Source organism: Pan troglodytes, chromosome 23, assembly GCF_028858775.2.
Source record: "Pan troglodytes isolate AG18354 chromosome 23, NHGRI_mPanTro3-v2.0_pri, whole genome shotgun sequence".
Lineage (NCBI taxonomy): Eukaryota > Metazoa > Chordata > Mammalia > Primates > Hominidae > Pan > Pan troglodytes.
In genome coordinates this window covers 22,545,866-22,568,684 of record NC_086016.1, presented here as the reverse complement: position 1 = coordinate 22,568,684, position 22,819 = coordinate 22,545,866, and the positions used below count along the sequence as shown (strand labels likewise).

Here is a 22,819-nt window from a genome sequence, read left to right as displayed (position 1 = left end):
CACAGTGACTCATGCCTATAATCCCAGCACTTTGGGAGGCTGAGGCAGGCAGATCACCTGAGGTCAGGAGTTCAAGACCAGCCTGGCCAACATGGTGAAATCCCATCTTTACTAAAAATACAAAAATTAGCCGGGCGTGGTGGTGGGCACCTGTAATCCCAGCTACTTGGGAGGCTGAGGCAGGAGAATCACTTGAACCTGGGAGGTGGGGGTTGCAATGAGCCAAGATCGCGCTACTGCACTCCAGCCTGGGCGACAGAGTGAGACTCAGTCTCAAAAAAATAAAAAAAAAAGACTCAGCTTGGTTTCTTCTTTCTGCTTGTAGTAAAATGCAAGAGGAGGCCGGGCATGGTGGCTCACATCTATAATCCCAGCACTTTGGGAGGCCAAGGCAGGCAGATCACTTGAGGTCAGGAGCTCAAGACCAGCCTGGCCAACATGGTGAAACCCTGTCTCTACTAAAAATACAAAAATTAGCTGGGTGTGGTGGTGGGCACCTATAATCCCAGCCACTTGGGAGGCTGAGGCAGGATAATCACCTGAACCCAGGAGGCGGAGGTTGCAGTGACCTGAGATCACGCCACTGCACTCCAGCCTGGGCGAGAGAGTGAGACTCCATCTCCAAAAAAAAAAAAAAAAAGCAACATGAAAGAGATAAATTAAGGGTACAATAAAAAGAATTTTAAAAATACACACACACACACACACACACACACACACACACACACACACACAAAAAGAAGAGAGAGAAATTGAGGGAAGAACTGTTAAGCAGAAAGGAATCTAGACTTAATGATTTGGGAAATTCTCAGGCTATTTAGATTGGAAAAAACCAAAACGCTAAAACTAGGAGATTTACTGTTAGGAAAGTGTGTTCTGTAGAGAATGCCAAGGGTGTGGCATATCTTCCAAATTTTTCTAGTGCCAAAGAGATTAAACATGGGACTCATGAATCCCCTCAATCATCTCACAGAAGTGAGGAAGAGAGATGAAATTATCTAGGAAAGATCTGTGGAGAAACCTCATCTAATACTATGAATTCCATCATATATGTAGAAGTTCCACAAGGATTTTGAGAATGTTCTACCAGCAGAAACACTGCCAGCTTGGAGTAGAAAGTTTATAGACTAGGCAAAATCAAAGAAGAACTCTCAAAATTTTAGAAGCAGGAATAGGCTGATAAAACTACGCAGCCTCAAACATGTGCTACCCTTTAAGAAAGTGAGGGCAGAGACATGGGCTCAGAAGTCAGAGCCATGGACCCAGAGATAGGAGCCTCCAACTTTATGGTAACTTGTTATGGCAGCCATGGGAAAGTAATACACTATCTCTATAGATCTTCGTATTCTCTGGACGTTTTATAAAAATGCAACATGTCATCCTTTGTGACTGCTTCATTTATGTAATGTTTTTAGCTTCATCCATGTTGTAGCATGTATCAGCCCTTCACTGCTTCGTGTGGCCACATGATATTCATTGTATGGATATTCTACATTCTGTTTATCCATTCATCAGCTGGTAGACATTTGGGTTGTTTCCATTTTTGGCTATTTATGATGTTATAATGATGCTATAAACATTTGTGTATATGTTTTTGTGTGGACATGTTTTCTTTTCTCTTGGATATATACCTGGGAGTGAAACTTCTGGGTCATATGGTAACTCTACATTCAATTTTTTGATGAACTGTCATACTGTTTTCCACAGCACCATTTCACATTCTCTCCAGCAATGTATGAGAATTCTAATTTCTCTGCCAGGCACGGTGGCTCACCCCTGTAATCCCAGCACTTTGGGGAGGCCAAGATGGGTAGACCACCTGAGGTCAGGAGTTCAAGACCAGCATGGCCAACATGATGAGACCCTGTCTCTACTAAAAATACAAAAGTTAGCCGGGCATTGGCTGGGCGCAGCAGCTCACACCTGTAATCCCAGCACTTTGGGAGGCCTAGGTGGGTGGATCACAAAGTCAAGAGATCGAGACCATCCTGGCCAACATGGTGAAACCCTGTCTCTACTAAAAATACAAAAATTAGCTGGGCATGGTGGCACATGCCTGTAGTCCCAGCTACTTGGGAGGCTGAGGCAGGGTAATTGAACCTGGGAGGCGGAGGTTGCGGTGAGCCGAGATCCCGCCACTGCACTCTAGCCTGGCGACAGAGCGAGACTCCGTCTCAAAAAAAAAAAAAAAAATTAGCTGGGTGTGATGGTGTGTGCCTATAGTCCCAGCTACCCAGGAGGCTGAGGCAGGAAAATCACCGGAATTTGGGAGGCGAAGGCTGTAGTGAGACGAGATTGTGCCACTGCACTCTAGCCTGGGCGACAGAGCGAGACTGTCTCAAAAAGAAAGAGAATTCCAATTTCTCTACATCTTTGCCAACGCTTATTATTGTCTTTTTAAAAAATCATAGCCATTATAATGGAAATGAAGTGGCATCTCATTGTGGTTTTTATTTGCAATCCCCTAATGACTAGTGATGTCGAGCATCTTTTCACATGGTTGTTGGCCATTTGTATCTCTTCTTTGGAGATAGGTTTATTCAAGTATTTTGCCTGTTTTTTATTTTATTTATTTTTATTTATTTTATTTTATTTTTTTTTTTTTGAGACGGAGTCTCACTCTGTCACCCAGTCTGGAGTGCAGTGGCATGATCTCGGCTCACTGCCAGCTCCACCTCCCGGGTTCACGCCATTCTCCTGCCTCAGCCTCCTGAGTAGCTGGGACTACAGGCGCCCACGACCACGCCTGGCTAATTTTTTTTCCTTTTTTTGTATTTTTAGTAGAGACAGGGTTTCACCATGTTAGCCAGGATGGTCTCAATCTCCTGACCTCATGATCTGCCCACCTCGGCCTCCCAAAGTGCTGGGATTACAGGTGTGAGCCACCGCGCCTGGCTGTATTTTGCCTATTTTTTAGTTGCTTGTTGTTGTTGTTGTTGTTGTTGTTGTTGTTGTTGAGTTGTAGGAGTTCTTTATGTATTCTGGATATTAAACCCTTACCTGATATGTGATTTGCAAATATTTTCTCCCATCCCATGGGTTGTTTTTCCCTCTTATGACAGTGTCCTATGACGTACAAGTTTTTAATTTTGATGAAGTCAAATTTATCTACGTTTTTTGTAGCTTGTGCTTTTTTGGCATCATATCTAAGAAACTACTGCCTAATCCAAGGTCATGAAGATGTATGCCTCTGCTTTCTTCTAAGATATTTATAGTTTTAGCTTGTAAATTTAGGTTTTTGACCCATTTTGAGTTAATTTTTTAAAAAGTTTTTTAGAGACAGAGTCTCACTCTGTCACCCAGGCTGGAACATGTTGGTACAATCATAGCTTACTGTAATCTCAAACTCCTGGGATCAAGTGACCCTCCAGCCTCAGCCTGTCGATTAGGCAGGACTACAGGCACGTGCCACCATGCCTGGCTGGTGTTTTTTATTTTGAGTTAAGTTTTGTATAGGGTATGAAGTTGGGGCTCAACCTCAATATTTTGTATGTAGTTACCCAGTTGTCCTAGAAACTACTGTGATTTATGTATTTAAAATTTTATTTTTGGCACAAAATGGAAAGGCTGCCTACATTGTCATCTTCAGAAAGAGTGGCACAGCCTTTCCCTAATCTGTCAAAAACCTTATGTGGCTTTCCACGTCCTCCAGGAGCAATTTCTAGCCCTTTCCACAGCCCCCCTTGGGTAAACCTCTTATGAGAGGTGTCCTGCTCTCCGGGATGATTACAATGCATCACTAACACCCCCTGCATCCCTCCACTTCCACTGCACTCCAGCCTGGCCGACAGAGCGAGACAGTCTCAAAAAAACAAAAATAAAAATAAATAAATAAAATCCCCCCTATATATTTGCAAATTATATATTTAATAACAGACTTATATCCAAATGCATAAAGAACTATTACAACCCAACAATAAAAAGACTAACAACTCAATTTAAAAATGGACAGAGGATCTGAATAGACATTACTCCAAAGAAAATATACAAATGGCCAAAAAGCACATGAAAAAGATGCTCAACATCATTAGTCACTAGGCAAATGCAGATCAAAACAATGCAAATCACACCCATTACAATGGCTACAATTAAAATAGACAATAACAAGTATTGGAGAGGATGAGGAGAAATTGAAACCTCATTTAAGCTGCTGGTGAGAATTTAAAATAGTGCAGTTGCTTTGGGAAACATCTGGCAATTCCTCAAAAGGTCAAATACAGAGGTAGGGTATGACCCAGCAACTCTACCCCTAGGTATATACCCAAGAGAAATGAAAACACAGCCCACACAAAAATTTATACATTAACTATTGTTCTGCTTACTCATAATAACCAAAAAGTAGAAACTATGTAAATGTCCACCAACTAACGAATGGCTATAAAATATGTGATATGGCCATCCAGAAATGGAATATTTGACAATAAAAAGGAATAAAGTTGGCCAGGCACGGTGGCTCACGTCTGTAATCCCAGTACTTTGGGAGGCCAAGGCAGGTGGATCACGTGAGGTCAGGAGTTCGAGACCAGCCTGGCCAACATAGCCCCAGACCAATGCAAAACCCCATCTCTACTAAAAATACGAAAATTAGCCAGGCATGGTGGCACACACCTGTAATCCCAGCTACTAAGGAGGCTGAGACAGGAGACTTGCTTGAACCCAGTGGGTGGAGGTTGCAGTGAGCCGAGATCGTGCCATTGCACTTCCAGCCTGGGTGACAGAGCGAGACTCCATCTAAAAAAAACAAAAGAGGAATAAAGTATATACCAAACATGGTTCATGGACCTTGAACCTTGAAAATATTATGCTAAGTGAAATAAGCCAGCTGCAAAATAAAAACATATATTGTACGTGGCTGGGTGTGGTGGCTCATGCCTGTAATCCCTGCACTTTGGGAGGCTGAGGCGGGCGGATCACCTGAGCTCAGGAGTTTGAGACCAGCCTGGCCAACATGATGAAACCCAGTCTCTACTAAAAATACAAAAAATTAGTCGGGTGTGGTGGTGCGCACCTGTAATCCTGGTTACTTGGGAGGCTGAGGCGGAAGAATCGCTTGAACCTGGTAGGCGGAGGTTGCAGTGAGCTGAGATTGTGCCACTGCACTCCAACCTGGGCACAAGAGGAAAACTGTCACACACACACACACACACACACAACCATATGTTGTACAATTATATTTATATGGAAAATTCCGAATAGGCAAATCTACAGCAGTAGAAAGTATAAGTGGTAGCTGAGGGTTGAAGGAAAAGGGAGTGTGACTGCTAACAGGTATAAAGTTTCTTTAAAAAATGTTGAAGGCTGGGCATGGTGGCTCACACTTGTAATCCCAGCATTTAGGGAGGGCAAGGCGTGGGGATAGCTTGAGATCAGGAGTTCAAGACTAGCCTGGGCAACATAGTGGGACCTCGTCTCCACAAAAAATAAAAAACTTAGCCGGGTGTGGTGGCACATGCCTGTAGTCCCAGCTACTCAGAAGACTGAGAAAGGAGGATCGCTTAAGCCCAGGAGATTGAGGCTGCAGTGGGCTGAGATCACGCCACTGCACTCCAGCCTGGGTACAGAGTGAGACCCCGTCTCAAAAAAAAAAAGTTCTAAAATTAGGCCAGGCTTGGTGGCTCGCACCTGTGACCCCAGCACTTTGGGAAGCCTAGGCAAGAGGATGGCGTAGGGCCAAAAGTTTGAAACCAGCCTGGGCAACACAGGGAAGCTGCACCTCTTTTTATTTATTAATGAATGTTCCAAAATTAGATTTTGGTGATGGCCACACAACTCTGTGAATATCCTAAAGACCACTGAAATGTAAACTTTAAAGGGTGAACCGTATAAAGCTCTTAAAGAAAAAGAAAAAGCTTATCAAATGTATCCGTAGTACAGAGCCCACTCTACCCCACCTCAGTGACACGTATCCATAATACAGAGCCCACTCTATCCCACCTCAGTCACACGTGTCCATAGTACAGAGCCCACTCTACCCCACCTCAGTCCCTGTGCTCTTGCAGCTCTGCCTTGCACACACACGTGCACACAAGTGAATATGTGTTTTGTTCATTTCTAGTAAAACGGTTCTGTCCCAGGGAGCACACACAGATTAAAGGAGGTGGTCACATAAAGCCCTCAGTGTGGTGCCCCACCCAGGGAGAAAGCCCACATGTAGTGGAAATCCTTCTTCTCCACTCCACCTGTGGCGAGTTCTAGATTAAGCATCACCTTCTTCACTTAGCAAAAGGGGACAGGAATGCTTCTGGGCCCATGCCTCAGGGCCCTATAGGGCTTAGGTAAGGACCCCTAGGAGGGGCTGAAGACAAACCAGGTTCTTGCTCATGGCATTGATCCCTTCCACAGGACCAGCTAGGGGCCTGAGCAAGCTTCCTGTAGGATTCACAGGGGCTGACCACAGATGGAAGGTGACGGCAGTGAGGTCTGGGGCCAGAGGCTGGGCCTGCAACCCAAGTGCCCTCCCTGTACCATGGACACACAGGAGGACCCAGACTGCTGCAGGCAAAACCAACTGTGCCTGTGATCAATCGATGAGCAACCACCCCACCCCTACACCCTAGGACACCCAACAGAGGGGTTCCAGAGTCTGTGACGCTCTCCTCTCCAAGTCTCTCTGCCAGAGTGGCTCCACTTACTAGGGCCTTACCCGGGTCTTGGCCTTCAGGAAAACATGGCTTTCCATATCCTTGCTGGATTTACTGTGTGCCACACCAGCTTTCCTCATGGCATCCTCGCTGAAACACAAAAGGAGAAGAGACGTTTGCACACACCAGTGACTCCACCGCTGCAGGGCCCTGGCCAACAGGCCCTGCATAGCAGCTGCCCCTGGTGACAAGGTGCTATCGCCAGCACACCAGCCTGGCTGAGGTCCAGGAGAGGCATATGGGAAGGGGCACTCAACAGAGAGCAATGACAGGCCACTGAGCAGGGTGATCAGAAAAAAGGGGCAGGAAAGGTGGTCGCCATGAAGCAAAGAGAGAGCCCTGGCATGAGGGGACGGGGCGGGGGAGGGGTTGCCCCTAGGGATGGCTCACAACCAGTTCAGGATCAAGGAAGTATGCATTAGACTACTGGGTGGCCAGCTGGCCTCTTATTTCCTGCTCTCTGAGTGGCCTGCGTTCCCCATGAACTCTGCCAGATGGTAGCACCCTGGTTCTAGACTCGATTACTCCTATAAAATGAAGGGGCCACATGAAGTCATCTCTCAGTCCCTCCCAAGGCAAGGGTCTGTCCCTATGTGGGACAATGCAGGTCCTGTATGTGGGATCAAAGAGACAAGCTCCAACTTAACTTCTAGCTAGAGACAAGAAGAGAAAGACCACATAAATGTGAAAAATATCTTTAAAAACCCATTTACCAACAATTTTGTACTAAGAGATAGAATCCTATGAAGAGTTTTTCATCACACTGCTGCTCCACGGGGATAAAGAGCCATGTACATCAGTTAAGCTGGAGACCCCTCGAATGCAGCACATGCTGCCCCACCCACCCCCACACCCACCTCCCACACTCACACACAGAAAGACAAAAACAAGTGTGAATCTGTTAGAAAGGCCTGGCCTGTGGCTCCCAGGGGTGGACTGCTCTGGTGTGCTCACTGCCTGCCTTCTTCCCAGTGGGATGGGTCTCTTCCTTGCCTGGCCTCCCACCCTGGGCTTGCTGATAAAGAAACAAGTGGCCAGGTGCAGTGCCACACGCCTGTAATCCCAACACTTTGGGAGGCCGAGGCGGGTGGATCATCTGAAGTCAGGAGTTCAAGACCAACCTGACCAACATGGTGAAACCCTGTCTCTACTAAAAATACAAAATTAGCAGGGTGTGGTTGCGCATGCCTGTAATCCCAGCTACAAAGGACGCTGAGGCAGGAGAATCGCTTGAACCGGGAGGTGGAGGTTGCAGTGAGCCGAGATCGCGCCACTGCACTCCAGCCTGGGTGACAGAGCAAAACTCCATCTCAAAATAAAAAAAAGAAAGAAAGAAAGAAAGAAAGAAACAGGCTGAGCACGGTGGCTCACGCCTGTAATCCCAGCACTTTGGGAGGCCAAGGCAGGCAGATCACGAGGTCAGGCGAGCACGACCATCCTGGCTAACACAGTGAAACCCTGTCTCTACTAAAAATACAAAAAATTAGCTGGGCATGGTGGCAGGCGCCTGTAGTCCCAGCTACTAGGGAGGCTGAGGCAGGAGAATGGCATGAACCCAGGAGGCGGAGCTTGCAGTGAGCGGAGATTGCGCCACTGCACTTCAGCCTGGGCAACAGTGCGAGACTCCGTCTCAAAAAAAAAAAAAAAAAGAAAGAAAGAAAAAGAAAAAAGAAACAAGCAAACATGTCAGGGCTCTGGGGCCTTGCCTCTGAGTGAATTGAATAGGCCCAGTCCAGCTCGTGCTAGAAAGCATTCTGACCACTCCAAACAGCAACCAGCCAACCTCAGGAAACTGAAGGAATGTACAGACGGGGCTACAGCAATATGACTGTGATTCTTAAAGACATCACAGAAAGGAGGTTTAATGCTGAGAGGTGCATACATCTGTCTTAATGTAAAAAGAAAAACAAAATGACATTGACCTACCACCTTGCTAGATTCAAAAAGCACTCTTGGGCTGGGCACGATGGCTCAGGTCTGTAATCCCAGCACTTTGGGAGGCCGAGGCAGGTGGATCACCTGAGGTCAGGAGTTTGAGACCAGCCTGGCTAACGTGGTGAAACCCTGTCTCCACTAAAAATACAAAAATTAGTCGGGTGTGGTGGCAGGCACCTGTGGTCCCAGCTACTCGGGAGGCTGAGGCAGGAGAATCGCTTGAACCCTGGAGGCAGAGGTTGCAGTGAGCCAAGATGGCACTACTGCACTCCAGCCTGGGCGACAGAATGAGACTCCTGCACTCTTGGAGTTCCTACCTCCCTGTCTGCTTCCTGAAGCCTGAACGGAGGCGAGGAGGCAGCAAGGGGTTTCTGCTCACAAGGCATCCAGGGGTGGAACAGACAAATAAGAAAGGTCACCAGGGCCACAAAAGATGAGAGAGTTAACAATTCAGGAGGATAATGACAACCAACTCACGCGCGGTACTGGGTCAGAATCCTGGGGAAGCGAGGCATGGGTGGGCTGGGAGGACCCTGTACTCATGCTCTCAGGTTAGCATGGGTCAGGGTCTCCACACCCAGAGGCTGAGATGATAGCTGCTAGGCCCCAAGAAGTCAGTGAGCATTTCTGATAGAAGTGGCTGCAGAGACCTGTTTTCTGAAGGTTGCCTCATCTGTGCCCCTCAAGGCAGGTATGCCCTTCAAAGGCATACTTGTTCTTCCCACCTTCCTTTTTTCTTTTTCTTCTTTTGTTTTTTGAGACAACGTCTCACTCTCTCACAGGTGCAGCGCAGTGGGGCAAACACAGCTCACTGCAGCTTCAAACTCCTGGGCTCAAGTATCCTCCCACCTCAGCCACCCAAATAGCTGGGACTACAGGCATGCGCCACCACGCCTGGCTAATTTTTTTATTTTTTACTTTTTTTGTAGAGACAGGGTCTTGCTTTGTTGCCCAGGCTGGTCTCAAACTCCTGGCCTTAAGTGATCCTCCACCTTGGCCTCCCAAAGCACTGGGACCAATAGGGAGACTCAGGGAAGAGCAGTAGAAACAGCAGGGGAGCATTTGCAGGCCAAGCAGGACGGCCTGGAGGCTGGCTGTGTAAGGAGTGGGGAGGCTGTGGGTGGCAGATGTGGCCAGGAGTCAGAGAGGAAGAAGGGTGCAGAAGAGTCTGGGGAGTGACAACCAGTTACACAGATGGGCTCTGTGCCCACCAGCAGCGATCAGAGAGCAAAGCCAGGCTTTGATACAAAAGCAGTCCTTTTGAGCTGCTACTGGCTGTTTTTGAGAGTGTCAGCAGACTGGCAGGCCCCAGACAGACACTGTCTTGGTGCAGCAGAGACACCTGGCACAGTCAGAGAGACAAGATCTAGAAACACAGCTTAGTGCAATAGCTCTGAGGTGGTGGGATGACCAGGTTGAAGAAATATGCTTGGTGAGCTGAAGGCAAGGTGGCACCATACACCAGGGGATGTACTGGCAGACGGGCCCTGTCCTGTCCTGGGTAATGTCACAGATGACATGGACACTGTGGGCACCGTCAGCTACTCAGAGCCTGAGGAGCATGGACCAAGCTGGAGGCCAGAAACAGGCAAGTCTTGACAGGCCAACACCAGGAAACCGAGTTGGGGTAAATGTCCAGTTCCACATGAGCTTCGGAGGGTCAGAGTGGGGCCGAGGGGCAAGGTGCTCCTCCAGCAAGGCGCTCCTCCAGCAAGGCTATGGCTCAGAACAGCAGCACTGTGCCATGTCACTCCCACATCTCTCCCACAGCATCTACCCAGGGAGGCCCAGGAGGTTTGGTGGCCAGTAACAGACCCTGTGTGGTTTTGCAGTTCTGTCAACTGTATTTTTGAAAATGTCTTTGCTCCTGTTTCTAGTTTGAAGATCAAGTGTCACAAAATAGAGACAAAGCGAAAAAGAACCCAGGAACTCTGCAGCGAATCCCCCACACTTCCCTGCAGATGCCTGCCCTTTCCTCTCCAGCTGGCCTGGCGCTTTTCAGAGGCATCCCCTGCCTGGACATTGACTCCACGAGGGTACCCATTTCACACTCCTGCTGAGGTCAAGTCCCCTTCCTTCCTCCCTTAGACCTAACACACCCGCTGCGGGAGGCTGCAGGCAGGACCCAGGCCCACCTTCAGAACAGCACTGGCTGCTCCCAAAGCCCCCTTCTGATCTCCCTGAGCTGGGCTCTGCTGCCATCCCCAGCATGCCTTCCTGAGCAGCCAGACCCGAATGGCTACTCCTCAGTCTCTGTCTCCTGAAAACAAAACCCTTCGAGCCACTGTCACGAAATGAAAGGAAACTATCACACAAGGAGACAGCCCCCAACACGGAGTAAGGAGCACAGCCTGAGACAAAGAACAGAGAACCCACATGTCACAGTGAGCTCTTCCCCCACACAAGCAAGCCGGGAAGACGAGGGCCTGTCCAGCCAGAGGAGGACAAAGAGCAGACTGGTGTCAGCTCACAAGGGAAGACCCTCGATGGCTGTCCTGCCACAGTCCTGTCCAACATAAGCAACAGGTTCACAAACAGTACAGGCCTATGAGGCGGCCACCAAAGAACCCAAGGCTGCCTGGGTGGTGCTCGCTCTAGCTGAGGAAGGGGGCTGGGGGCCACTCCCTGGTTGTGACCAGCCAGACCTCTGAACACAAGGACTGTTACCGGCTCAGAGCACACAGTCCCTTGCTGTGAACTGGGCTCCAGTGCTCTGCCTTTGGCCATGGTCTAGCTGGTTGCCATAGCTATGTCTGTGTACTCAGTCAGGGTTCAACTGGTATCTAGCTTAGACTGAAGCCTCCCAGGGGACCGATTCATCATTACAGGCCCTTGGAGCTCCCCCACCAAGGGGTCTGAGGACGTCCTTACTGTCCAGAACTGTTCCCAGAACACAGTGTGTCTTAATAGCATTGCCCGACCCTGCCTGAGCAGCCAGCAGGGATACATCAAGAAAAGCTCTTCGTGTCTTCATCTCCCAGCACCAAGTGCCCATCCCAGAAACTTGGGAACTCCCTTCACTTTCTGACTGCCACCTTTAATTCTCCAAAGTTCAAATCTTTGCCCCAACTCCCACTGCATCTGTGGCAATTCCTCCCAAAGGGCCTCTGTCTCCCGTTCCCATTCCTACCCCCACGCCCTCGCCAGCTCCCCAGGTCACATGACTGCCAGTGAGCGACTGCCACTGAGTGTGGGAAGCAACCCAGGCCCCTGCTTGCTTTGAGCCTCGCTCCTCACCAGCAGAGCAGGCAGCCTGTCCAGAAGCCCACTGAGGAGCCTGCTCCTGCGCCTGCCCCACACACTCTCCCCAAGGCCCCAGGGACGATGACCTACTACCTGGCACATTGCCTGACTATCCCATCAGGCCTGTTAGGGCCTCCCACCCTGCTCCCACCCAGGCACCCCTGCTGTCGGCTGCACAGAAACCCTGTAGCCACCTCACCCATGTATGTCTGTGGCACTTCCTGGAGGAATCTCTGGTTTCTGTGTGCCAGCCCCACTATACTAAGAACACCCTGAGAGCAGAGACAACGGCGTCCACTTTTGTGTGCAGTGGGCAGTCATCACTGCCAGGCACAATAACTGGCTCTTTTTAACACAAGGAGTGGTACTGTCATGCATTTTGATGGGACACGACGTGCAGAACGGAGAATCAGCGTGGCAGCCATGGGGGAATCCAGGCCTCAAACAAGCACGTCCTGGCAGTGGAGGCCAGGGTGCCTGGGGGAAGGCGTGTGCTGGGGCAGGCAGCTGGGCCTGGCAGGAAGCAGACAGGGGAGGAGGGGCCTGGGCTCAAATTCCAACCTAGCCACTCACCAGCTCTGGGTCTTGGGAGAGGCACTCCCTCCCCTAAAGCGTGACCTCTTCATAAAGGAGGGGCTCTGAGAGGCTGTGGCCAGGACGAAGGTGCACAGACAGGGCCAGGCAGTGAGGAGAGGCCCATTGTTGGCCTGGTCTGCAGGGCTTCTGCCCAGCATGGGCCTGTTGTTCCTCACCTCCTTCCTATTCCAAATTGAGAAACTGGCAACAGGAGTCCAGTCCCAGTCCTTGTAATCTGAATGAGACTAAGATAAAGCAAAAAACTGGCAAACTGAGCTTCCTAGGGAAGGAGCACAGGGCATCAAACTTAAAGCCTGCTAAGGCCAGGGAGGCCTGAGGCAAGCTGCCCCGGTCTGCCCTCAACCCATCTGGCAGCGCCTCCCTATCCTTCCTTTGCACAAAGGGTGGGGACAGTGCCGACCTCATGGGTAGCCCTGAGGATGATAGTAGTTAATATTATAAGGCACTGGACATACAGGAAGTGCTAGGTATGCGTTAAAGAAATAAGTCAGGCAACAACCTGCCCAAATGTGCAATAGGATGCATCCCAAAACACCTCCACCATGTGTTGAGGTTATTGTTGCCCCCTCCTCAGCAGACGATGGCCCAATGAGCATGTGCAGCTCCCTCAGGCAGAGCCACCCTCCCATTGGAGCTCTGAGTCACCTGCAGTGTATCCTGAGGCCAGCTCCACAGCCCGCAGGAAGGACACTCACACAGGCATGTTGATGAGGCATGAACTGGCCTCCCCACCCCAACTCCCGCTCTGCTCTGCTCCACGCCCTGACTCTTCCTTCCACAACCGCCCTGGTTCCCACCAAGGACCCTCTCCCCTCTCAATGAGGCCTCTCCCCTGACCCCACCCTCTTTACCACTGCTCCCCCTGCCACACTGCCAGGCCCCCTTCCCTGGTCCAACTGCTTTCCCATTGCTGAATGAGGGCATGAATTCCCAGGACAGCCAGCTTCTCTGTCCTCTGCTGGTGTCTAAAGCAGGAAGGTGCGTTCCTCCCTGGGGCACAGATTCACCCTCCTGACCTCAGGGGGGCAGGATGATTCCTCTCAGCCGATTTATGTTCTGCTCGAAGGAAACTTCTGTGAGTTTCTTCTAATTTTCTAATTTTGAGAAACACAACATCTATCAATCAAGTGAACTCTCATAGGGCAGAATAAATTTTTGGCAGCTCCACTTCACCCCACCCAAGAAGCCTCCCAGTAAATTGCTGCCTGTGTGTGCAGCCTGCTTGCCCACCTGGGACAGGAGCCCACAGCTTGTATGTGGGACCCTTTACCCTATGTGTTTAAAAACCTAAATCACAGAGGACCACAAGACAACAGAAGGAGAGTTATACAATATCAGGATGATGGTTTCCTAAGCATGTCACCAGAAGCAGACACTATAAAGGAAAAAAGATTTTCCCATATTAAAAAAAAGATTTGGACTAGGTGTGGTGGTTCACGCCTGTAATCCCAGCACTCTGGGAGGCGGAGGTAGGTGGATCACTTGAGGTCAGGAGTTCGAGACCAGCCTGGCCAACATGGTGAAATGTCTCTACTAAAAATACAAAAATTAGCTGAGCACAGTGGCTCACGCCTGTAATCCCAGCACTTTGGGAGGCCAAAGCAGGTGGATCACCTGAGGTCCGGAGTTCGAGACCAGACTGGCCAACATGGTGAAACCCCATCTCTACTAAAAATACAAAAGGGCAAGGTGGTGGGCACTGCAATCCCAGCTACTCGGGAGGCTGAGGTAGAAGGATGGCTTGAACCCGGGAGGCAAAGGTTGCAATGAGCCAAGATCCCGCCACTGCACTCCAGCCTGAGCAACAAGAGTGAAACTCTGTCTCAAAAATAAAAAATAAAAATACAAAAATTAGCCAGGCATGGTGGCGTGCATTATAATCCCAGTTACTCGGGAGGCTGAGGCAGGAGAATCACTTGAACCTGGGAGGTGAAGGTTGCAGTGAGCCAAGATCAAGCCATTGCACTCCAGCCTGGGTGACAAGAGTAAAACTCTGTCTCAAAAAAATATATACGTAAATATAAAAATTAGCTGGGCATGGTGGTGTGCGGCCATAATCCCAACTACTTGGGAAGCTGAGGCAAGAGAATCGCTTGAACCAGGGAGGTGGAGGTTGCAGTGAGCCAAGGTAGCACCACTGCACTCCAGCCTGGGTAACAGAGTGAGACTCTGTCTCTAAATAAATAAATAAATAATAGATATGAACCTCCAAGTTGAAATGAGGAACAAAGCCTGCACATTTAATTCCCTTCCATCTTAAAACCTGACTAAAACCACAGAAAAAAAAACCAGGAAGAATGGAAATGGTGGCCTCAACAGCCTTTTAGAAGCTGGAAAGCTGATGGCCCAGTGGTAACGTACACAGCAAGAGGACCAAGAAACCAGAATCCTAAGTAACAGTGAGGAGGGGGTGCGCCCACCCAGTGACAGCCCTAGGTCTTTGCCAGGTTGAGGCCAGGCTGCACCAAGTGCTCTGGGACAGAGAGTGAAAGATATCCCTGCATCCCTCACTCCCCAACTTTACACTGTGGGTAGCTACTCCAGCATCAGGTGACCACAGGAGGTTTACTCTCTGGAAAAGCATGAAACGGATAGTCACTGGACTAGGGGGCCAACCCACCCAGTTGAAAAGGCACAGGTAGGACACTGAGAGAGGTGGGTTGTGTGGTCATCTGTGCTCTGGTCTAAGTGACTAGATCGATGCACGCTAACTGCCGAGACCCACTGGCCCATCAGCCTCCTCCATTGCAGTGAGCAGCATGCTGGCAGCCAGGTCTTCACCCACAGCCCAGTGTCTGGAAGACCATGCTCTAGGGCAGGGTCCCCAAGCCCTGGGCCACAGACCAGTACAGGTCTGTGGGCTGTTAGGAACCAGGCCTCACAGCAGTAGGTGAGCAGAGGGTGTGCAAGCATTACTGCCTGAGCTCTGCCTCCTGTCAGATAAGTGGTGGCATCAGATTCTCATAGGAGCACGAACCCCACTGTAAACTGTGCATGTGAGGGATCCAGGTCGCAAGCTCCTTATGAGAATCTAATGCCTGATGATCTGAGGTGGAACAATTTCATCCTGAAACCATCCTCATCTGCCGGTCTGTAGAAAAATTGTCTTCTGTGAAACCGGTCCCTTGTGCTAAAAAGGTTGGGGACCATTGTTCTGGAGGAAGGACTCAGAATCTGCAGCCAGATGAGCCTTCAATGAAGTTCCCAGTCGACAAGCTCCACGTGCTGGAAGAAGACTCCTAGGCTTTGGAGGGTCCCTCTCAGAGTGAGCAACCAGCCAAGGGCAGCCAGACACCATAACATGGCCAATAAAGACCCCACAAGAAAAGAGTAATTTAGCGGTAACAGAAATTCAGCAAGAAGAAGGAAATGTAGAATTTATTAGGCCAGGTGCAGTGGTTCGCACCTGTAATCTCAGTACTTTCAGAGGCTGAGGCGAGAGGATGACTTGAGGTCAGGAGTTTGATTTTTTTTTTTTTTTTTTTTTGAGATGGAGTCTCGCTCTGTCGCCCAGGCTGGAGTGCAGTGGCACGATCTCGGCTCACTGCAACCTCTGCCTCCCACGTTCAAGTGATTCTTCTGCCTCAGCCTCCCGAGTAGCTGGGACTACAGGCGCGCGCCACCATGCCCAGCTAATTTTTGATTTTTAGTAGAGATGGGGTTTCACCATATTGACCAGGCTAGTCTCGAACTCCTGACCTTGTGATCCGCCTGCCCTCGGCCTCCCAAAAGTGCTAGGATTACAGGTGTGAGCCACTGCGTCCAGCTGAAGTCAGGAGTTTGAGACCAGCCTGGGCAACATCACAAGATCCCATCTCTACAAAAAACAAAAATATTTGCCAGGAGTGGTGGTGCATGCCTGCAGTCCCAGCTACTTGGGAGGCTGAGGTGGGAGGATCACTTGAGCCCAGGAGTTCGAGGCCATAGTGAGCCATGAACACATCACTGCATTCCAGCCTGGGCAATAAAGTGAAAATTTATCAAAAAAAACAGTAGAATTTATTATAATATATATAAATATTATACTACATTGTATCCATTTAACAGGAATGGGTGCTATAAAAAGGGAAAAGTCAGATTACAAAAAAGGAAAAAGAAGGAGTTCTTGGAAATAAAAGCAGTGAAAGGTCAAAGACAAATTGAGGAAATCACTTAGGAGAGCTAAAAGTAAAAGAGATAGAAAACAGGAGATAAAAGATAAAACTAGAGGCCCAAAGAGTGAACATTAAACACTCCAGCACAGGAAGTGTAGGGAGTGAGATTCCCCTGAAATGACTCAAAGGAACTTCCCAAGTAGAGCAGGACTTGGGTTTAGGGATCAAGACAAGTCATATGAGGCTGAGAGCTAGCACCTCAGGAGACAGAAGCACAAGCCAGCACAAGGGCAGCGCAGTGTAACATCATTTTAAATTCCCCAGTTAGCATGTCCCACCAGGGGGCCTAGATGCACTCAAACTGGCATGGTCTCCAGAAAGTTAATTCCCAGGAGTCCCTTCTCAGGAAGCTAGCAGAATGAGGGAATAAATCACAAAGGATGAGACACAGGATATAGAAAACAAGGGACCCAACAAAGGAAGACAACAGTCCCAGTCTGGGCAGACAAGCACGCTGAGGGCTGTCACACCACGCCTGCGGCCACTGCCTAGAGGGTTCCAGAAGGGAGGTCCAAGAGGGTCACCGCCCACCTCCTTTGGGAGGCCGAGGTGGATGGATCACTTGAGGCCAGGGGTTTGAACTGAAACTGACAGCTCACTAGCACTGAGCCTGAAGATAACTGTACTGAGAGGCAACCGGAAAATAAAGGAAGAATAGGAATAGATACACAGAAAACTGGGCATAGTGTTGAAAAGGCAATTCTTTCCTAGGAAAAAAATAACAAGCAATTGCAGTACACCACTATGCTCAGCTGTGAATATCATTTGTGTAGGCAGAAAATGTAAACATTCATTACCGATTTATGCAGAAAGTAGAATACTGGAAGAATGAGGGAGGAGAAGCAGAGATAATGGCGATGGAAGGGAGCTACAGAGCAAGCCAACATAATTTGTAAAACGCCAAGTTGCAAAAGCAGCATGTGCCTATTACCTAGAATCAGAGGTATATGCCGGAAGAAAGCTCAGATGTAAAGGCAGTTGCTACCTCTGGGGAGAACTGGCAGAATGGGAACCACAGTAGTTTCTTGTCTTTTTACAGTTTATGTGATATATTATGTTGATAAAATTTAAAGTAATTAAAAATTAAATGAGGCCGAGTGTGGTGGCTCATGCTTGAGCCCAGGAGTTCAAGATTCAAGATTGGCCTGGGCAATATAGTGAAACCCCATCTCTACAAAAAATACAAAAACTTAGCCAGTCATAGTGGTGCATGCCTGTAGTCCCAGCAACTCGGGGGCTGAGGTGGGAGGATTTCTTGAGCCCAGGAGGCGGAGGCTGCAGCGAGCCAAAATCGTGCCACTACACTACAGCCTGGGTGAACGAGTAAGACCCTGTCTCAAAAAAAAAAAAAAAAAAATTAAAATTAAATGACAAAATGCACATAAAGAGTGTCGTAGAGAAATACTCAGCAAACAATAGCTATTAAGAAGGGTCACGTGGCCGGGTGCAGTGGCTCACACCTGTAATCCCAACACTTCGGAAGGCTGAGATAGGTGGATCACCTGAGGTGGGGAGTTTGAGACCACCCTGACCAACATGGAGAAACCCCGTCTCTACTAAAAATACAAAATTAGCCAGGCGTGGTGGTGCATGCCTGTAATCTCTGCTACTCAGGAGGCTGAGGCAGGAGAATCGCTTGAACCCGGGAGGTGGAGTTTGCAGTGGGCCGAGATCGTGCCACTGTACTCCAGCCTGGGCAACAAGAGTGAAACTCCGTCTCAAAAAAAAAAAAAAAAAGAGAGAAAGGTCATGTTTGGCCAGGCTCAATGGCTCATGTCTGTAATCCCAAAACTTTGGGAGACCGAGGTGGGTGGATCACTTGAGAGGCCAGGAGTTCAAGACCAGCCTGGCCAACATGGCGAAACCCCATCTCCACTAAAAATACAAAAATTAGCTGGGCGTGGTGGCCCACGCCTGTGGGACAGGGCAAAACTATGTCAAAAAAAAAAAAAAAAAACAACTCATGTTCACCTTTCTTTTTTTTGTTTTTGAGACAGGCTCTCTGTGTTGCCCAGGGTGGAGTATGGTGGCGCAATCAGCTCACTGCAGCCTCCAACTCCTAGGCTCAAGCAATCCTCCCTCCTCAGTCTCCCGAGTAGCTGGGACTACAGGCCTAGCTAATTTTTTAAAATTATTTTTTATAGAGACAGGATCTCACTATGTTGCCCAAGCTAGTCTTGAATTCCTGGCATCATGCGATTCTCCCACCTTGGCCTCCCAAAGTGCTGGATTATAGGTGTGAGCAACTGCGCCCAGACCACTTTCACCTATCTAAACCTTCCTGTCTCAGTCAACACAGGGACAGTAAGTTTCTCCTCTATTAGCAATTTGGACCCCCAGGAGCGTCTCAAAAAATTGCCACAGGCCAGGGAACAGTGGCTCACACTTATAATCCCAGGACTTTGGGAGGCCAAGGCAGGCGGATCACGAGGTCAGGAGTTCGAAATCCCGTCTCTACTAAATCCCGTCTCTACTAAAAATACAAAAGTTAGCTGGGCATGGTGGCAGGCGCCTGTAAGCCCAGCGACTCCAAAAGCTGAGGCAGGAGAATCGCCTGAACCCGGGAGGCGGAGGTTGCAGTCAGCCGAGATCGTGCCACTGCACTCCAGCCTGGGTGACAGAGCTAGACTCCGTCTCAAAACAAAAAACAAAACAAAACAAAACAAAAAAAAACCTGCCACATATTCCTTCTGCAAGTGGCCCCACAGTCAGAGTATGGATGGAGTTGGAAGGCACCTCAGGATGAGTGAGGCCAATGGCACAGGCAAAGCAGTTCCTCCCACCCCCACCCCAAGCCCCACCAATCTGAGAGGTGCCTTCTGGCTGCAGCTCAAATGCCTCACCACACTCCCAGCCAGAAAAGCCCCTTCCCTGTCCTCCATCAGTGCAGGGCTTGTTCTCATCCAGCCTTCTGACCTTCACTAGGTCTCTAGACAGCTACAGGGTGGCATCCCACACTGTCCTTGGACTTCTTCCAATCCTGCAGCCAATTTACTGCCCCAGTGCCCAGGTGCTTTCATCTCTAAGGCAGGAAATGATGAGATACCGATTGTTCAGTCATCAATGTAACCAAAGCAAACATCTGGCCTCTCTATCTCTCAGGCAGCTGGGAGCACATTTGTCAAACTGTATCCCAAACAGACTGTAACTTTTTCCTTTACTGAAACTTCTACATTCTGGTTCTTTTACTTTTTAAAGAAACATAAAAGTGTTTTTTTAACAAGATAAAAATATATACTTCAGAATTTAACTCTCCACCCACATGTAGGAATGGGTATTTTGGTCCTGCAGAAAGAAAATCTCGAATCATACCAATACAGGAGACTTCAAACACTGTACACCCCTCTGGGCTGCTTGATGACGCTTTCTTGCCTCTATCCTCAAGGTCTCTCAACTCCCAGTAAACAAGATCATTGAAAGAACTAACCTGCAGAAAAGGCTGCTGCCCTTCAAACTGTGTACTGTTGTCTAAGCTAGTTCAGAAGAATACACGAGCTTCCTTCACATACTCCAATCTGTTGGTTTGACTTCTGAAGAACCAGCAGAGTTGGAAAGGCCTCGAGATCTCTGTCCTGGTGCTGGCCTGGGGCTCCCCTAGGTCTCGCCTGAAAGTGTCCCATTCACCACCAGGCAAGCATGTGGCAAGGAGGAGATCTGCCAACCCAAATGCTGATCTCACATGGCTCTGTGGTATTTGGTGGGGGTGGGGAAGCTCGATCTTTTAGAGATCTGCACTCAAGTACTCACAGTTGAAATCATCTGGTGTCTGGGATGTGATTTAAAATAGTCCAGGAGGTGATGAGGAAGGGTGGGTGAAGCAACACTGGCCATATGTTGCTAACTCTCAAAGTAGTTGGGAGACCACTTTTCTATTATCTCTACTTCTGGGAACACTTGAAAAAGTCCATAATGAACTTTTTTTTTTAAAAAAAAAGGAAGTCAAATGCTTATCTCAAGCCCGTGGGATGATTGTGCATGATCCACACCTCATGTGAACCTGGGCTGTGAGCATGCAGGTCCCAGCCAGACTCCATCCAGGGAGAGAACACAACCTAAGCCATGGGAAACCTATAACTCAAAACTGAACTCACAGTCTCAGCCTCGTTTCACTTTAAAAATACATGTGTATACATATTTACATATTTAAAATGCATACATATCAAGCTATAAGCACACACAAGACTGGTGGAAATATATCAATATGTCAGTAACAGCCAGCTCTGGAGACAGTATGGAAAACACCTTCCTGTTTTTCAGTCTTCTACAATGTTATCCGGAATGGAACGAAATACTACACCCACAAGTCCTGAAGGTACTGACCAAAACAGGAGGGAGAGACGGGACCGGGGCTGCTGTGACTGGAGGCTGATGGGGCTCCACCGTGCCCCATCCTCTCATCCCACAGTCTTCCTTCACATCTGCTCTGCCCACCACAGCCCTGCTCTGGAGTTTTCTGCTCTGCCCCTTCTGCCATCCCCACCTAGGCAGACAGGTTTCATCCAGCCTCCAGGACGGCCCACCCACTTGCTCCTGCAGCAGGCTGCTCTTCCCAGGTTTGCTTCCCCCATCTCCCACTGACTGTTGGAAATTTCACCCACACCCACTCCCCACATCATCACCTTACACCCAGCCCTCAGATCAGCAGAGAGGCTGCGGCAGGAGAACTGGTGGAGTGCATACCAGTGGCTCCCTCCTCCCTTTCTCCTGCAAGCTCATATACGCATGCACACGGAATACGAGCATTCACACATGGAATCACCAAATCCTACCACTTATTTCCTTATGAGCTTCCTCCCTCCTAGATCAGCCTTTCTATTCCTTTTTTTCTTTTTTTAATCATCCTTTCCCTTCCTACTGTCACTGCACCCAGTAAATTTCAGTGTGCATTCAAAACCAACGAGAGTGCCTGTTACAGACAGGTTCCTTGACAATACCAGGTGTTGGCAAGGATGTCCAGCAAGTGGAACTCCCTCACATTTTGCTGGTGGGAACGTAAACTGGTACCACTTGGGAACAGTGTTCAGCAGAACATGCTAAGAGACACATCCCCTGACCCAGTCCTCTATTTAACTTCTAGGTGCACAGCCCAGAGAATTAAGTGCATATATTTACCAGAAGACATGACCAAAGCCATTCCTGGGGTTGCCTTCATGTAGCCAACATCTGGAACTAACACCAAAGTTCATTAGGCACAAAATAAAAGAGTTATCTGGAACAGAGTCCTCCATGGAATAACACGTCATAAACAAGAACAGGCTGGTCACGGTGGCTCACGCCTATAATCCCAGTATTTTGGGAGGCCAAGGCGGGTGGATCACCTGAGGTCAGGAGTTCAACACCAGCCTGCCCAACATGGCGAAACCCCATCTCTACTAAAAATACAAAAATTAGCCAGGCATGGTGGTGCACGCCTGTAGTCCCAGCTACTCTGGAGGCCGAGGTGGGAGAATCATGTGAACCCTGGAGGCAGAGGCTGCAGTGAGGTGAGATTGAGCCACCACACTCCAGCCTAGGCAACAGAGAAAGACTCTGTCTCAGAAATAAATAAATAAATAAATAAATAAATAAATAAATAAATAAGGCCAGGCGCAGTGGCTCACGCCTGTAATCCCAGCATTTTGGGAGGCCGAGTTAGGGGGATCACGGGGTCAGGAGATGGAGACCATCCTGGCTAACATGGTGAAACCCCATCTCTACTAAAAAAAAATACAACAACAAAAAAAAAATTAGCCGGGTGTGGTGACGGGTGCCTGTAGTCCCAGCTACTCAGGAGAATGGTGTGAACCCGGGAGGCAGAGCTTGCAGTGAGCCAAGATCAAGCCACTGCACTCCAGCCTAGGTGACAGAGTGAGACTCCGTCTCAAAAAAAAAAAAACACAGGCTGGGCGTGGTGGCTCATGCCTGTAATCCCAGCACTTTGGGAGGCCGAGGTGGGTGGATCCCCTGAGGTCAGGAGTTCGAGACCAGCCTGGCCAACATGGCGAAACCCAGTCTCTACTAAAAATATAAAAATTAGCTAGGCATGGTGGTATGTGCCTGTAATCCCAGCTAATCGGGAGGCTGAGGCAGGAGAACTGCTGGAACCTAGGAGGCAGAGGTTGCAGGGAGCCAAGATTGTGCTACTGCACTCCAGCCTGGGTAACAGAGTGAGACTCCGTCTCAAAAAAAAAAAAAAAAAAATAGAACAACTGCTGCCTGTGAGGATAAATGAGGATAAATTTCACACATGATGCACACAATTGCACAGAG

The 22,819-nt window shown here is 48.9% G+C and overlaps 1 protein-coding gene across 34 annotated transcripts in view; it reads right to left on the bottom strand.

Moving 5' to 3' along the window:
- MED15 (mediator complex subunit 15) overlaps positions 1-22,819 on the bottom strand; it is a 92,977-nt gene that overhangs the window by 43,772 nt on the left and 26,386 nt on the right. For 29 of the 34 annotated variants that reach the window (XM_054675386.1, XM_063807549.1, XM_054675385.2 and 26 more), the window contains 1 exon segment: positions 6,644-6,731. In XM_054675386.1, the coding sequence (XP_054531361.1) occupies positions 6,644-6,731 (88 nt within the window). 34 annotated transcript variants of the gene reach the window in all.